Source organism: Periophthalmus magnuspinnatus, chromosome 17 (assembly GCF_009829125.3).
Source record: "Periophthalmus magnuspinnatus isolate fPerMag1 chromosome 17, fPerMag1.2.pri, whole genome shotgun sequence".
Classification (NCBI taxonomy): domain Eukaryota; kingdom Metazoa; phylum Chordata; class Actinopteri; order Gobiiformes; family Gobiidae; genus Periophthalmus; species Periophthalmus magnuspinnatus.
The window spans coordinates 4,570,785-4,587,888 of NC_047142.1; the positions used below are offsets into that span (position 1 = coordinate 4,570,785).

A 17,104-nucleotide genomic window follows, 5' to 3' on the forward strand; every position below is an offset into this window, starting at 1 on the left:
CTCGAACCAGCTTCTGTTGGGCCTCAGCCTCATTTTTACTGCACTTTTTACCGCACATATGGGCTAAGTAATTCTACAATCATAACCTCAATAACAGTGCATTATAATAAAACTGTAAACATGTATGTTTCAAGCTTCAAGGTGCGCTGGCTCTCGGTTAAAACACTCCATGATTCATTCATTGCATAGACCAGTGGTTCATTGTAATGACAATGTGAGTAAAAATGTAGGATGATGACTGAAATGAACTAGCTGTTTCCCAGCACAGGTTTTAACGCTGTTGTCGGTTCTGGCCCGGTGCAGAGTCACACGGAGCAGCTCCTCCACTCTCTCCTCCACTCTCTCCTCCATCTCTCATAACTCTTTTAACTCCTATTTTAAAACATACTCTTCGCTCTCTCATAACTCTTTTAACTCCTATTTTATAACATACTTTGTAGTATCCTGTATGACGTCTGTTCAGATGTAGCTAAAGACAAAAACGCAAACGAATGTACTGGAGCAGCACAGCTGATCCTCACATGGACAGGCGCTTCAGTTTCACTTTTGTTTTCTCCAGATGCGGCTCTTAAAACACAGACAGCGCTGCGGAGCACATGTTTTTTTGTTTTCATAACTTGGCGCTTTTAGTCCGCGCTCACCTGAGGATCATGGCGAACTTTACGCGGAGTGGTCTGACTGCGTCTTTACGCACAAGTGCTCCACAGTGGAAATGTACAGCCCTGAGTGTAGCGGTTCTCTGCAGCCTCACATTGAGCAGGTCTGGCTTGAAAAGTTTGGGAACCCCCCGGAATCCTCTCTGCTGTGAACATATTTGATATTTGGTCTTTAGACACCCCTAGTTTAGCCCTTCTATTCTGTTGGTGAATAAAGTAGGATATATAGTGATATTTAAAAACACTTAAGTGAAATTCTACTGTTGCTCGTTTATATTTTATTTGTGAAATGACATTAAAGAAAAACAACACACTCAGCAACAAAAATGTTGTGTTATATTCTATTGAAGATGTTTTGGAAGGACCTTTTGCAGAAATTACACTGGACAGAGTTTGACATCTTTTGGAAAAGATTCCAGAATGATTTTATGGACAGGTTTGGAAAGTGCAAGATTTCTCCAGATCTATTGGGAAGGAAAATCAAAAACACATTAAACACATTAGAGTGTAACAACAAGCTATGATTTTGAGTGAGTGTTTGGCCTTACCTGGGGTATTAGCGCTGCATACCCTGAGTGAGTTCATAGCAGTCATGTATTCTTGCCCCAAAAACTCTTCATATGAACTGGATTGTGTCTCCTGAAGACATCTTGTGGAGTCTTTAAAGAGAAGGTTTTTTCCTCCCTGTGACTCGAACATCCTAAATTGGCCATTGCTGCCAGTTATCCCAAACTTGGCCTATAAAATTGAATCATAGCTATTCACAAACTTTTTACAGGCTCCTTTCTTTAAATTCGTACCATTTTAAGAATATATGAAATAAACAATACACCTTATAAAATAACATGCTAATATTCAAAATCAGAATTAACCTGTTGATCCATGAGAACTGAAACTACTTTACTCCGGAGTTCGGGTCTTGTAACAACAGCGTGTGCAGGCACTGCAGCCAAGTTGCATGATGCATATTCACTAATTGGCACTGGGTCACTCTTCCCGGGACAGATCAGCTCGAAGTCTTCACTCCTCAAACCCGATGCCCAATCAGGACCATGTCCTTTCAACATATATATAAAAAAAGTTTTCATCTCTCAGTACCATAAAATAGCTCAGTATCACATTGATTGGACTTTTACCATCTGTGTTTTCCCCAACAATTGTGTGTTTAATGAAAGCCACGTGACCGGCATCTTCCGCAAGACATCTACAAAACCATAATATATTCTCAGTGGGGATTAATATACCAAGTAGTTAATAATAATAATAATACATTTCATCCTTACTGAGACAATACAGCTTACAACCTAAAAATGTTCTTACCTGAAAGCTCCAGCATAGCCGTAATACATCTCTTCTGAACTGGCTTTGCATTTTGCCTCATCTCCAACGGCCTTTCCGCTGCCTTTACAGTTTGTACAAAATGCAGAGTTAGGATCTGCTCCAGGGGCACAGCCACTAGCAAAGAATGTGCCTGACAAGGACAAAAAATCAGTGCCATTAGTATTATGCATTCCACCACACTGTATGTGTTTCTTGTACTTACTGAAGTCGCAGCTATTTGTTTGTTTGTGGATATGGCCCATGGGGATATTCCAACCTGCTGTTCGGCCAATGCCAGTATGACAAGACTTTTTCCCTTTAAGGGTGTCCCAGGTTACTCCTGATCCTTTCTTAACCACAGCCACAGAATAATAAGAGGATGTTGATGCTGTAACACAAAAAATACAACTAGTAAAGAAGAAAAAATATATGTCAGATATATTAAATGCTGAAAAAATATACTACCTGGACTGTTACATTTAGCTGTGAAGTTGAAAAATATGTTATATATTTTATCTTTCAGTTTTAATTTGTTCATATATATTGTACCAACCATCATCATACTGCTCTGCCATAGCTGGAACCAAACCACACTTCCCTGCTGTATAAACCTGCCCACCATCTACTGCTATTGCATCAGCTTCTTGACGCTACAGACAGAAAAAGTCCATCAGAGCAAAACAAAATAAGAAACATCAACATGAAGGAGTTTATGGTGTTATACCATAATTTTCTTGAAACATTCTTCCACTGTTGGAGCAGACTGGCATTCAATTGCACTGGTGCCAGTGGCTTCTACGTAACTGAAGCCCATCCACAAGTCACACTTGGCAGTTTCTGGGTGTCCAACAGCGCACCATCTGATAGAGGAGGTGGGATGGGCGGGGCGCGGGTCTGAAAAGTCAATCTAGGCATTAAGCAACGACTAGTGGCTTTGCTTTTGATAGTACAGCACAAAGCCAGTTAAAGGTGCTATATTACATAAAATTGACTCTTGTAAGCTTTAAGTCATATCATAATGTGCCTGAGTAAGCCTTTATTATTAGTCTCACGCTCAAAATGCTCTGTTCCACTTTATGATGTCATGAAGTGGTAGTTTTCAAGTTAACAGCTACCTTTTACCCTTAGTTAGAGAGATTAGCAGTTCCAGGAATAGAATCATCCAAATGATTCTAGTGAAGGTGTGTGGAGTTTAAAAACACAGTGTAGCACATCCTGTATTACCACATGATGACATCACAAGGTGGAACAGAGTGTTTTCTGTTTGAGAGAAGAGCTCAGCCTAAATCAAACACAACTCCAGATCTGTTTGTGGTGTAGTAACTACATCACAAAGATCAGAAAACAGTGCAATATAGGAGCTTTAAAGTGTACCTTTGAGGGAGTTGAGCTTGCTCATGTATTCAGCACCAAGATACAGGAAGGAGTCTGTGTCTGCAGGAACCTGAAGAATGTCTGTGGCTGTGTCACTGAACATCAAGTCTTTGCCCCCATAAATTGCAGATGAGAACAAGTTAAATCCCTACAAGATATTAGATGCAAGATAAGATTATTATAATTTGATTACTATACAGTTGGTATTTGTAAATTATTCCTTTATATCTCTTACTTTAACACTTTTAAGGCTGGTGTATATTGTTTGGGCTAATTGGTTATCTTTGCGGGAGACAATGGCATGTGCTGGTTCTCGTCCAAGATTGCAAGTGTTGTACTCGCCGAGGGGTGCTCTTTTGTTGTCTTGGCATAGTAGCTCATAGTCGTTTGGTACAGATGCTTAAAAATGAACATTGTTAAAAGTTAAGCACTTTTCATATAATACATCAATGACCCATCTCTTAAGTTATTGGCTCTCTTACCTGCCATCATAGTAGGATTTGGACTAGGAGTCATAAAAGTCACATCTCCTGCACCTTCTGCCAAACATCTGTTGAGCACACCAAGTATTTCTGGTCAGATGAATTGCATAAATGCTACTGTAATGGGTAAAGATGAAGATTATACTAACTTAAAGGCCCCATCATCACCGTAGTATTCATTGGTTGAGGTTTCTGAGCAGTCCCCTTTGCAAAGCTGGCACAGATTTGGATATCCTTGAGCACCAGGGAGACAGCTCGAACTGAAGAACTCACTCACAGCTAAGAAATAACAGAAATAAAGATGCCAGGCCCTTCAGTGTTAAGTATAATAGAGGTTATACTTTACTTCTATGGCATTAAACTTACCTTGGAGAAGAGGTTTGTTGTCAGGACCTGCCCAATCGATTATACCTTTACTTAACAAAGTACCAATTGGAAGATTCCAGCCTTCAGCATTTCCCAGAGCAGAGTGGCATGATTTCTTTCCCCTAAGGTCCTTCAGTTGAAATCCAGTGCCCTGCTTTGCCAGAGCCACACTGTAGAAGCATGCATTATTATTGTCTATGGGAGAGATCGGTAGAATTGTTAGAAAATTACTTTTATTTGTGAACAGTGAACAAGAAATAAAAACATACCATCTCTGTATGTCTCTGCAGCGACGGGGGCCAAATTATAATTTTTCAGTCCAGCTGTGTGAATGTACGCACCATTCAGAGTAACGGCATCTGCCTCACCTTTCTGTTAGAATACACAATGTAGCAAAAGTTAATTATGTAACCAAAATAGACGAACCCATTTCTAATATAACCATCTTTGTTTAAACTGATTTAGCACCAGCTTCTTCCCTACAAAGCTGTTGTTTTTCTATAGTTAAGCATAGAGTTAAGTGTTATACTCTTACCATTTGTACCTCCAAAATACTAAAAATAATTGTTAATATGTCTTTCCAGTTCTTTCAAAAGCAATTTAAAACATTATTGCACACTGAATTGACTTAATACTAGAAAAGCTTAAACTAAAAACCCTATCACAGCCCATGCTACCCTGACCATATCATTACCGAAATAGCCACTATGCAGTCAAGGGTGTGATCTCTTCTCTCACAGGAGAAAACAGGAGAATGTTTTGCAAGGTCGAGACATTTCTGTAGTTCTAGGTCCGAGATGACGCACCACCTGATTGATGTAGTGGGCGCTGCATAGACTGTAGCTGTACAAATGATAATAAAAAAGCATTTTAAAACATTTACTATTTTGATATGATACATCAATGGGTTGCAAAAAAAAAATAAAATAAAATCATATTACCCAGACAGCCTAGTAGGGCTGTAAGTAGGAGAAGCTGCATGTTGGCGACAGGGTCTCCAGGTCAACAGAGCAGAGAGGAGACAGTGGGAAAGGTTTATATAGACAGTCCCTCATTGAACTGAAAAAAGGGAAAAAGGTCAGCGTTTACTCAAGTTTCCTAATGCTGCTGCACAATAGCACCTTTGTACCTCAGCGCTTGCACTCGGATACTCCTAAATTTCTCCATCAAAAGCATTCAACTGGTATAACTTATATTACCACCGATACTGAATCATTATGTTATAAACCTTCGAACTAAAATATGCAGTTAAAATATGATATGATGGTTTATGCTGACTGTTATTTGGAAGAAATTGTAACAGAAACATCATTTCTTAATTGTAGACATAGTTAACACACCCACACTGTGTGATGTTTAAACTGTAAATATTGCCCAATACAAGGGAACATTGTATTGATTTATAAATCACACCATTAATTGTTATTAGTAAGAACACATTTTAAGGGACATATTCAGCATTATTTGTTGGCAAAAAATCAAATTAATGCATTAGCAAAATGTAAGTTGAACAGTTAATGTTATAATTCACACAATGCAAATAGTAATATAGTAACACTTGATGAAATATAGAGTGACCTAAGCCTGACCTCATCTGTGCACTAGTAATAAGGCAGTGACATATACAAATATTATATAAAACATAAGAGTTATTTGTCAGGATTCAAAGTTTGTTCCATTTCAAAATAACTCAACAGCAGAGTACATGTTGTGAAGTATCAGTCTGTTTTGTCCTTATAATTACCTCAATTTGCTTCCTATATATGATGTTGGTTTAGCCTACATGTCTGAGTCTATATTATTGATTTGAACCAGATAAAGTAGATCAATACGGGGTGCTTTTTCCTCACTAGTGTACAGTGTTGATGAGACAAAAACAGCAGGGAACCATCATGTGACTTCAGCTCCTACATGGGCAGCTGTTCTGAATGGCAGATTCCTGAATAGAGTCTCATACCAAAGTAAAAGATTAAGCAAGAGGAAACAACAAGCAACTAAATAACGATATGCTTTAACAGAAGAGTGTATTAAAACAATGCCGAGACAGACCACAGATTTTGAATGAGGCCCAGCAGAGGTGAAAAAACATGTTGTCTGGTGAGAAGTCCATATTCATGTCAGATGTTCTCCATGATTTTTTGTCAATGTCAATTTAAGTACACTTTATACAGTTGTAATAAAATAAGGTATCTAGAAATGTGATTTAATTAAATGCATTCCCCTGAAATGCCCAAAAGATTATTCATTAACTTTCATTGACGTCTTTCTGAGAAGTACAGGGGTCGGTGTCATTCTTATGAAACGTTAAATAAAACTGCCAAGTCTCTTAGCCTCACTGACACAAACCTTTGCAAATCTTAAAGCATAACAAGTTTTTAGTGTTATTAGAACTGTTTTGTGTAAATTTCACTAAAATATCTTATCTTTTTGTACATATATTACAAAACAACAGTTCTTGGTGAGCAAATTTGTATGTTCAAGTTGTCATGTTTGTACAGCTGCAAGGGCTTTTCTGTCAACTCTGACCATTGCCCTGTACAGACATTTTTAGCTGGGCTCTCATTCCAGGTTTAGTGAACAGCAAAATTTCAATAGAAAATATTTTATGTAAAGAATGGTGAATTTATTTATCAGAATACAAAAATATATATTTTTCTTGTGAAGTATTTCACATCACATTAAAATAGGGGTGGGCGATATGCAAGTTTATATTACAAGTTGTTTTAATTTCATCACAGTTCATGTTCTTTTTTTTTTAATAGGCAGTGAAAACAAAATCACAATTTGTCAATATCATCAAAACATTGTCATATGAATTCTATTTTTATGGTTGTATCGCCCAGCCCTACATTAAAATGTTAAATTTGGATTAAAACGTAACGTAACAAACACCTACACTATTGTATCTTTCAGTGTGTGCCATTTATGTAACCGAAATTCAGTTAACAAATGTTGAAGAATCAATAAGTACCAAAACACCAATGTCCCATATTTTGGTGGGTATATTTTAACATCATCATACTTTTCTTGGCAGCATATAAAAAACACATTTACAATAGCCAATTATCTGTCTCACCGAGCCATCTCAGTGTAGAGTCTAGGTCCATTTCAGGAGATGAGCTTCCTACCATTTCAAAGTCACAACTTGAAGACCACGTCCTAATCCGTCTGATCCAACGTTATAAAAAAATGTCCTCTCAAGTACTACGCGTGATAATATCCCAAACATGTACTCCATGTATGGTTGAAATTTGTATTTGAGTCAAATCATTTTTTCCCAAACTGGTTCAAATTAAGTAAGCTCCCTTTGCCTGTCCAAAGAAAAGGATAGGAAGAAAATATAAACTGTCTCCTGTCTTCACTAGTCCGTGGTGTCTCATCCAACGCTACAGAACCACTTTGACTGTACACATGTGCTATATTTTTATAAACTTGTATTCTGTTTGAAGAAAAGAATGCATGATAAGGGGGGCTTTATCACAACGGAATAGCAAATTAAATTTCAATAACGCTGGCATCATAAAGTAACTGTCTAACGTAAGGGCCCTAAAGGACAGTTAAGATGTCAGTATTTGATTGAAGTAGCACATCTTTCATTCATTCATTCCACAAAAATTAGGATTTTGGATAACAGCCAGAATCATTGTCCCGCATCATTGGTGAAACGGTGAGGTCTATCAGAAAAAATAAAAATAAAAAAACAAGCAGAGGTGAGCCTTTTGAAGGTTAATTCCTCTCCTGGACAAATACAGTCTCCTGCGGACATAGCCCCGCCTCCTGCAGAGTGATGTCATAGTCCAAATGGGCGAGCTTTCTTCTTGGGAAGTTGGTGACAAGTTCAAAGCGTTCATTGGGGTAGCCCTTCGACTGCACATGTTTTACCAATGCCTAGAAAGAGAAAACCTGTTACCAGAAAGAAAGGAGTTTTATTTCTCAGCTTAAAAATTATAGCATTCTCTCACCAGAAGTTTTGCTTTTGAAGACAATGAAATCTGTTCTTTTTGACCATCTGGGTAACGTAGCATCAGTCTGGCTTTAGGACCTAAAAAGAAAGTGTAAAAGGTTTGAGAAGATGAGGACAATTTCCATCAAATATGCGAGATGAAATACAACTTATATACAATAGAGTTTAGTGCTGCGTTTTACACTTCTGATGTGAAGAGCAGCCACTGTCTCTGTATTTATAGGTTTCAGGCAAATAATTCCTTCCTGATTTGAAGGTTTTTGTGAGGCCCTTTCCCCATTCAAAAGACAATATTTTTATTTGAATTATGTTATCAGAAGGAATCACTTGTCTGAACCCTATAAATAGACAGCGTTTCCTTAAAAATCCCTAAGATATTAAGTACAGATTTATAGCAAAAGCTGCACTAGAGTTCAAACCAAGCTTCATTCATTTCTTTTTTATTTTCTTTTAGTCAGGTGGTTGTCCTCAGCCTATGCCGATACATGGGTCTATCTTTAAACCAGTCGGATAAAAGGCCACAAATGTTGCTCATTAATTAGAAATGCAGCAGGGCACATACCATAATAATAATACACAATTTCTACTGGTTTTGCCACTGGTGAAGTATTTTTTAGCTTTCTTTATCTTACCATTATCATCAGGGCAGTCATTGTCGCTGGATTTGGAAGTGCTTTTTTTGCAAGGTCCATCACTTTTGGATGCTTTGGTACAGTGGTCACTCCTAGAATCCGCCTCACCCTGAGGATGAAGCCCACTGGTAATTGGAGCCTCCAGATGGTTCTTTTTACTCTCCTCTTTCTTGTGACTCTGGTTGTTCTCTTTGTATGGAGACTTTCTGTGACACGAAGGGGAACTATCACAATGCAATCGCTGGGGGACAGAGGTAGGAGCCGAGGCATGCTTAGTGGAGGGACCTCTCTCTTCTTGGGGCTCTGGCAGTTCACCATCTGAACCGTCCACAGAGATGGGCCCCTCGCTGTCAGAGAAAGGCTCAGCGTCTGAATCTTCATCTGATCGCAGGGAGTCTGGGGCATCTGGGACATTTGAAGACTCGTAATGCGTCTCCTGTAACGATGCACGTATTGCTGCCTCCAACTGACTATCCTCACTGGCATCGATTAAGCTCTCCTGCATAAGCAAACGGTAAGGTTACTTATATTCATTTATATTGTTACACAGCAAGAGTAGATGTATTATCATAAATTAAACACAATAGCAAAGCAACAGCAATATTTTGAAAAGTAACTCACAGAGCGTGCTCTTTTTGCAGGAGGGGCCGGGCAGGATGGGCCGTCTAACTGTCCATGTTCAGTGAGGAAGCCAGTCGCCTGTTCCAGAAAAGATGACACATCTAACTGGTTCCATTCCACCATCTTCTGACCTGAGGAAACGCACATCTCATCAAACAACACCTTATTGTTTCCTTGGCTTCATAACAATCAGACATTGGCAGAGCCTTTAAACAGGATGACTTTACTGAGGAAAAAAAAAAATTATATTAGTGCTCGCAATCATCAAGTACAAGTATATTAGCTCGAGCTGAATTATTTTATTAACTGAGTTGATTTTCGATTGTTGTAGCAACATTAATTAGAACCTAAACAAAATAATAATAAAACTAACAACTCACCTGTACGTGGATCTAAGATTGAAATATAAGGAAACTTGTTTAACTTGTAAAACTGGATATATCTTTGTCCTTCTTCACTGTCATGATAGACCTAAAGTGGGTTAGAGTATTACAAGGTGACCATGCTCTTACAGGGTTTATACAAATGGACGTATGTTAATTCATGGGACTTGCCTGCCAAAATATAAAATGCTCTCTGATGATAGTCTTCACAGCATCATTGCTCCAAACATCTCGGTTCAAGCATTGGCAGGCAAAGTCTTGAACATTTTGAATGTTTATCATAAGCCACTTATTCTCCAGCTGTCCACAGTCCTTTGCCTGTGTGGAAATAGATTAGAACAGTGATTCTAATACACAAAATCTCTAAATATATAATCACTGCCATCATAAAGATGCACTAACATTTTTGCTGGGAGGAGGGTCAGGCACCTGCTTGTCTCCATGGAGATGTTATTGCTTTGGAGTGTTCCACAGTATGGCATTAAACGTACCCTCAGGCATTGCATTTACTTAACTACAGGTATTTTAATACAAACAATAGATTGAAAAACATGCATTATTGCAGTGAGTGAGCTCGCCTCTCCACAGATCTGACCCACACCTAGCTGTCCTGGTGGAGTCATTTGACTCCATGGACATAGAGAGATTAACATTGCAGACAAAGCAATAACATCATCTTGAAAACAAGCAGACCCTCCACCAGAAAAGTTACATAGTGGACCTTTAAATGTCAAAGTACTAAATGCACCAGATGAATAGAGTGTCGTATAGAATCATGAGTAAATTAATCCTCACTGTTTCAAAGCTTCCTTTGTGCATGAGTTCAATGGGGGGACGGAAAAGGTCTGCCAGGGTGCTAAGTTTCTTGTCTACTGCTCCACCGTTTCTCAGCTCCTGCTCCTGGCGTACTAATACAGGAAACATCGTTCTCAGCATAATGCCATTGCTAGTAGCAATTTTACAAAGAAAATATATCTATAAAATATATTTACTCACTTGTTTCTGTTTGGAAATCCCGAAAGCCGTCAAATATTGAACGGGCAGGTCTTCTTCGCTTTGGCACTGTAAAAACACAAACATATATAAATAAATAAAGAAAACATCTGTTTAAATTAACAAATGTGTATTAAAAAGAATCACAGGATACCTCCAAATAATGGCTCTGGTTCAACCAAGATTTCCTGCTTCTGGGGTATTGGAGCTCTTACTTCACTATGGCAGAAATTAATCAAAACAATGATCAATAACTGCACATATTTGTATGCTAGAAGTGTAACAAACTTATGCCAGCATCCTTTAATAAGATCTAAACACATCTTACTCAGTTGGAGGAGCTCTACTACTTGAGGCTGTAGCACTGGAGCTAGTGCTGGGCTCTTCTGCTATTCCCCCTCCATCCAGAAACATAGTCACTGCCATCTCCAAATTGTTGTTGCATGCTTCCAGCATATGTTTTCCCACACTCTCTGTGGCCCCTGTAATATATTATTTGAAGAGAATGTTAGGATGTCTTCCTAGCAATAAGTCTAAATATATTATTTTTTTTTTTTTTAAAAACGTATTATGCAATAACAAAGGCTGAAATGCGTTCAAAAACAAAAGGTGCGTCTGTGTGAAAATGACTACCGCTGAACTCCTGTTCGTTTTGAGGAGATGACTAGATTGTCTATAGTTACATTTTGTCCTTACAACAAACAGTTACAGTTTCATATATGACTTCAAACACAAAAACATAACGCACTGTCCTTTTTACGCACTGTGCTAAAATGTGGAGTTGCTCAGCCTCGGCGAATGGCATCGCTTTACACGTACTGCGCATGTCCGTTTCACTTTCTAAGTCCAGCAGCAAATCGAACTAATTCAGCCTTTCTTCTGTTTCCCCTTTACAAACAAGCCACCGAAACACGTAATACAAACATCCAAACTGCCCATGGTGGGATAAAGTGTTTACGATACAAAAAGTGCATGCTCCACTGTCTCCTCCACTTCAACTCTGGCAGAGTGAGGCTGACAGGAGCTGGAGAGGCGAAACCTCCACAAGCGACGTCCATTCCAGTGAATCAAACAACATGCAGCCAAAATGAGCAAAAAGACCTGTCCAGCAGAGACCACATCTGACCAGAGTATGCAAACTACAGGACCCCTTTGACTGCAGTTTGGGAAGACACTTAACAAATAGGAGTTTTGAGACGTATCACTGACTTTTCTACACGAGTTTAGCAGATAACTGGTGCTGCTTTTTCCTTGTGCAAGCAATGACAGCGCAGGGGCTGGAGCAAGACTTGACGGCGGTTTTGTTCCTTCTACGCTACAATTTTATGGGCGTTTCTCAAAAGGGGCGGCTGCTACACTATATCCCAAACATACATAATAAGTCAAACGCTTAAATATAATTTCTTTATACCTGTTATTGCTGTGAATTGTTGTATTAACCCGTTCATCCCCGGAGCTGAGTTGTCTCCGAGCGCCGCCATCTTACCGCCACAAACAACAACATAAATGTGGCGCATGCGCTGTGCAGACCTTTTCCTGCCTGGCGCGCGAGCCTGGCGAGCCCCCGTGCGTCATAAAACTTTACGTTGCACTGTGGGTAATGTAGTTCTCTGATGATCTCATGTGGCCTACATTCATGTCTACGTTCGTCTGGACTAAAAGATGTAAAAATGTACAAGTTATATAATAATAATAATAATAATAATAATAATAATAATAATAATAATAATAATAATAATAATAATAATAAAAGCTGTCAACTTTCACACTGTTGCTGTTGATTAGTAAATGTTTGAAATAAAAACAATTCTTTTGGTAAGTGATATGATTTTATTTGCATAATACATTCATTTCCAAAATAATTTCAACCCTGTTAAAACCAGTGGCCTTGGCTTGATAACTTTGCTATAAAGGCTATTTTAAATTTCATTTGGATGATAAATTGTGTACTGTGTAACTTCTCTGGAGTTTGGCACCTGCTTGTCTCCATGGAGATGTAACTGACTTGCCATGGAGACAAGGAGATGGCATTACCCACAAAAGTGACATAATGCATCTTTAACTTAACAGAGTTTTAATTTTACAAATCGGTGATGATAGCACTGACAAAGGTTAAGAGCTCTATTTACATAATAAACCTGCGTGTTTGTTCAAGTCATATATATATATGTGTGTATATATATATGTATATATAGCCTAAAAAATACATGTTGCGTTAACGTAACAATACTTCATACACATAAACAAAACAAAATTCAAACAGATTCAATTTGATAATTAATTAGGGAGCAAAAATGGGAAGAAGTATTTCAACCTTAATTAAAATATGATAATTAAGATGAATAATTTTATCCTCAACAAATGGTTCTAAGCCCTGAGGTGAAACATTTCATGAAGGCCTGTTAAACTGTTAAATTATAAAAGCATTAATGCAAGAGCATAAATTAAAATATTACTTTTACGGGTTATGAAGATTAAGTAGATAACTTAGGGGTCTCCAAACCTTTTCTACAACATATGCAGGCGGGGGGCCATAGACTGATGGTCAGTTTGGTCCGAGGGCCGCCTTCAGCCTCCAGCTGTAGTTTGGACACCCCAGTTCTAAGTTATATTATTGGCAGTAATTAGGAAATGCATTATTTTAAGTAATAGGTAATGTAAGAACAATTGTACACTAACTATTTACAATAATACTGTACCAATATCCTCTCATAAAGCTGATTTATTAACATCCTGTAGATAAGCTTTAATTTCAAAATTAAGACTGTGAATTAAGACAGAAATTGAAAGTTTTTAATTACATTTAAATGACATGCATTGGATTAAAATGTTAAGAATGTTTTATTAATGATTCAGCCTTTTAATATCAAGGTGTTTTGACTTGTCCATATTAGTATACACACCAACCCAAACCAATTCACTCAAAGAACCAAAAAAATATAAATTGGCACCTACTGTTTACATTTTATATTGTGGATGTTGTGCTGAGTCTCATTTTTTACTTACGGGCCAGTGCATAATTGCTCATACAATCTGGGTATCACTTTTTTATCAACATGCAAAACAAAAATGCAAATGTGTATTGTAGAGAAATGAAAAAAGGTGATTTGATATGCCACTTTGAACATCCATTTTAAATACACTTCCACACAATAGTACAGTATGAGTGGGAACATACATACATACATGCATAGATGTATGCTTAGTATGCCGTGGAAGAAAGCAAGGAATGAATTGTACATCTGTAGGAAGTGCTGAAGATATGACTTGTGATTTAAAATAAAGTGTGTGTCTTGTAGTTTGGGCGGGTGAAGGTGAAGAAACATTGTTATATTTGAAGGTCAATTCATGTTTACTGGAGTTCAGAAGCGGATGAATGTTGCATCGATCTGGCGAACGCTGGGAAGTGCCAGCATAATCTTTCTCCTGTACTGTGGATCCTTCTGTAACGGGTTTCTTTCCAGATAAACTGTCTCCAGAGACTTGGCATTTTTTAGCTCATCGAGATCGGACCAGTTTTCTATCTGATTGTCATTCATCTGGAAAGAGAATCAAAATTGTCATATGATTTGTTTTTATTGCAAGTAATGTGACTCTAATACTTACCCAAAACTCCTGCAGTTCTGTCAGATGGCTGATGTTTTCAATCCTTTTTACTCGATTGGCAGCTATATCCAATGTTGTAAGTTTTTTCTGTAAAGACAAGTAACCATGTATTTTTAGTACAAATGGAGCCTATTTTTTAACTGGTGAAGCATTTATATATTATAAATTGCTTACATTATTTTCTAATCCCTCTATGACTTCAATGCCATTGTGGCTCAGATATAGCTCTTTCAGGCTGACAAGGTTCTGGAGTCCTTCAATCTTAGTAATTCTGTTACTCTGGAGATATATTTACATTAGTATGAATATAAGGCAAACTACAGCATCACAAAAATCTGAAAATGTTATTTAAAAAAGAAATGTGTACCTGAATACTTAAAACTGTCAGGTTATGTAAGCCCTCAAGGTTCTGAAGTTTTGTAATTTTATTAGTTCCAAGAAATAAACTTTGCAAGGATGAAAGTGAATCAAGGTTCTCTATGACCTGAAAACAGGAAGGTTATAGATATAATATGAATATTCAGTGAGAATAACAGACACATTTAAACAGTCACAGGCTGATTACTACAAAGTTATTACCCGTATGCGATTAGATCCCAGCTCAAGCATTTCAAGACATGCAAAGTGATCCAAGTTGGCAATACTGCCAATTTTGTTGTGAAGCAAAAAAAGTTTCTTCAGCCGAGTTAACTGCTCCAAACCTTCTATTTTTCTTAAAATGTTGAAAGACACATCAAGTTGTCTGTGGATGAGACGGTATAGATTCAGGAAGATTCCTTACAGATATAAAGCTGTAAAAGAGTAAAGTCAGTCTGCCGGGACTTACTCCAACTCTACAAGGCTGTTCAGGTTCTCCAGTTTGCGGATCTGATTGTCATAAAGATCTAACTCCCACAGTGACTTTAAGCTGTCAAGGTTTTCAATCTTTTTAATGAGATTCTGTCGCAAGGAAAGGGTCTATAATTGGAACAAAAAAAAGTATTAGATAAATTAGTTGTCATCTTGTTATTACCACCACTATATCTTTGTACTTTAGCTTTCTGTAGAACTTCCAGTCCTTCAATTTTTCCAATTCGACAGTGAACAAGATCAACATCCTAGAAAGAAATATGATAAGTTAGCCCAACTTATAAAAATCACATTTGTCACAGTTCAAATATAAGCACCTCCTCCTCAGGGTCCAAAGTGATAGTGTCCATGTCAACGGGAGACTCCTCTATACCTAAAATTAGAGAAAATGCAGATTGTAATGTGCTCATGTCTATCACCAGGCACATACTGGGGATCAGTCTATGTTCAGCATGGGATTACTTGTGGAAGAGGGCTGATTGGGGTCCACATCACCATTGATGCTCTTCCGCCTGGTTTCATCATCTCCAGATTCTTCAGACTCCCCTCTCCGGTCCACTAAATTTAGCCGAAAACATTATTTTAGCTTCAACTGGTCCTGATCTCTTTGATTACAACAGCAGCTCATGCTTGTGTAGTTGGGTTCCTGTGTAGGCTGTGTAGTAGGGGGGCTGTGCAGTAGGATGACTGTGCAGTAGGGTGCTTGTTTAGTAGGGCACCTGTGCAGTAGGGTGCTTGTACAGTACGGTGCCTGTGTAGTAGGGCGCCTGTGTAGTTGGATGCCTGTGCAGTAGGGTGCCTGTGTAGTAAAATGCCTGTGTAGTAGGATGCTTGTGCAGTAGGGCGCCTGTGCAGTAGGGCGCCTGTGTAGTAGGGCGCCTGTGTAGTAGGGCGCCTGTGTAGTAGGGTGTCTGCGCAGTAGGACATCTGTCACATGTGCACCCCGCCCTCCTCTTGCAGGCGAGGACTTGCAAGAGGACTATCATTTACGGGCCATTGACTGTTCTTTGCTGTCACGACCAGGGCAATAATAAAACCTTTATATTTTCTTGTCGCACAAATGTAACGCCTGTCATGACGAGGGGCAATAATGTTAAAAACTATATCGCTTCAAACTGCTAGCCATTACTTAGCGTTGATAGCTTAACTTGCTGCTTCACGAGTCAAATATTCAGCAGTGAAGCGGCCACAACCTGCTTTGTGTTAACTCTTTTTGTAACATTGAAGTAAACATGACTGAAGAACGTATTTTTGACTGAACACATCTTCTGAACATTGCTGACTGGATGCGTTAGCGTTGTGCTTGTTGTTAGCCTGCGTTAGCTTTCATCTACGGAAAGCAAGCGAGAGAAGCCTGAACCAAAGGCGAAACCGCATCGACTGAAGATCCCAGTTTAAAATGCACAACTTCAAACTACAAGCTCCTTAAACACGTCCGCCAACAGTCTACACCACGAACCATCCGACATGTACTCACCTTCCATTTCTTGTTCACCCACAGACAAGGAGGCCATGTTTCCTGTAAACACCGACTGACGACCGCTCAGCCAATCCGCTGCGAGCTCAGCCCGTGGCACACCAGGGGGCGCTGCACGGAGGTGTCATTCAGCCCGTGGCACACCAGGGGGCGCTGCACGGAGGTGTCATTCAGCCCGTGGCACACCAGGGGGCGCTGCACGGAGGTGCCATTCAGCCTGTGGCACACCAGGGGGCGCTGCACGCACGTGTCATGATAGGGCTCTATGCAAAATAATAAGGGTTTTTATTTGAACATCTAATAAAAATCGACTGAAGAGCAAACATGGCAGTGTTTGGGAAAAGTAAAATAATAAAGGAGTGTGTGTATGTATGTGTGTGT

General features: G+C 38.8%; 3 protein-coding genes across 5 annotated transcripts; all 3 read right to left on the bottom strand.

Moving 5' to 3' along the window:
* Window positions 1-986: 986 nt before the first annotated feature.
* Window positions 987-4,470, bottom strand: tfa (transferrin-a). Its single transcript, XM_055228600.1, has 15 exons — window positions 4,464-4,470; window positions 4,199-4,393; window positions 3,982-4,111; window positions 3,833-3,900; window positions 3,586-3,752; window positions 3,351-3,498; window positions 2,701-2,870; window positions 2,530-2,626; window positions 2,442-2,459; window positions 2,200-2,364; window positions 1,977-2,127; window positions 1,793-1,860; window positions 1,514-1,713; window positions 1,245-1,394; window positions 987-1,120 (listed from the first exon to the last, which is right to left on the bottom strand). Exons 1-15 carry the CDS (start codon window positions 4,468-4,470, stop codon window positions 1,034-1,036), a joined length of 1,821 nt encoding a protein of 606 aa, XP_055084575.1. The 3' UTR covers window positions 987-1,033.
* Window positions 4,468-12,338, bottom strand: ubxn7 (UBX domain protein 7). 3 transcript variants are annotated; one of them, XM_033983115.2, is made up of 13 exons: window positions 12,203-12,338; window positions 11,120-11,273; window positions 10,946-11,010; window positions 10,795-10,860; window positions 10,594-10,706; window positions 9,970-10,116; window positions 9,796-9,886; window positions 9,416-9,546; window positions 8,795-9,293; window positions 8,161-8,240; window positions 7,275-8,086; window positions 5,140-5,257; window positions 4,963-5,041 (listed from the first exon to the last, which is right to left on the bottom strand). In XM_033983115.2, exons 1-11 carry the CDS (start codon window positions 12,306-12,308, stop codon window positions 7,925-7,927), a joined length of 1,614 nt encoding a protein of 537 aa, XP_033839006.1. In that variant the 5' UTR covers window positions 12,309-12,338; the 3' UTR covers window positions 4,963-5,041; window positions 5,140-5,257; window positions 7,275-7,924. The 3 variants fall into 3 exon arrangements, 1 of the variants encoding a protein (XP_033839006.1); XR_008649049.1 differs by lacking the exons at window positions 7,275-8,086; window positions 8,161-8,240; window positions 8,795-9,293; ... (6 more) ...; window positions 11,120-11,273; window positions 12,203-12,338 and adding exons at window positions 4,468-4,570; window positions 5,328-5,342 and having other exon boundaries at window positions 4,893-5,041; XR_008649048.1 differs by lacking the exons at window positions 7,275-8,086; window positions 8,161-8,240; window positions 8,795-9,293; ... (6 more) ...; window positions 11,120-11,273; window positions 12,203-12,338 and adding an exon at window positions 4,468-4,570 and having other exon boundaries at window positions 4,893-5,041; window positions 5,140-5,274.
* A 266-nt stretch (window positions 12,339-12,604) lies between these two features.
* On the bottom strand, window positions 12,605-16,808 carry ppp1r7 (protein phosphatase 1, regulatory (inhibitor) subunit 7). The gene is made up of 10 exons (XM_033983116.2): window positions 16,724-16,808; window positions 15,709-15,804; window positions 15,564-15,619; window positions 15,429-15,494; window positions 15,224-15,354; window positions 14,977-15,139; window positions 14,765-14,881; window positions 14,572-14,676; window positions 14,398-14,484; window positions 12,605-14,330 (listed from the first exon to the last, which is right to left on the bottom strand). The coding sequence occupies exons 1-10, from the start codon at window positions 16,758-16,760 to the stop codon at window positions 14,154-14,156; spliced, it is 1,035 nt and encodes a 344-aa protein (XP_033839007.1). The 5' UTR covers window positions 16,761-16,808; the 3' UTR covers window positions 12,605-14,153.
* Window positions 16,809-17,104: the final 296 nt, after the last annotated feature.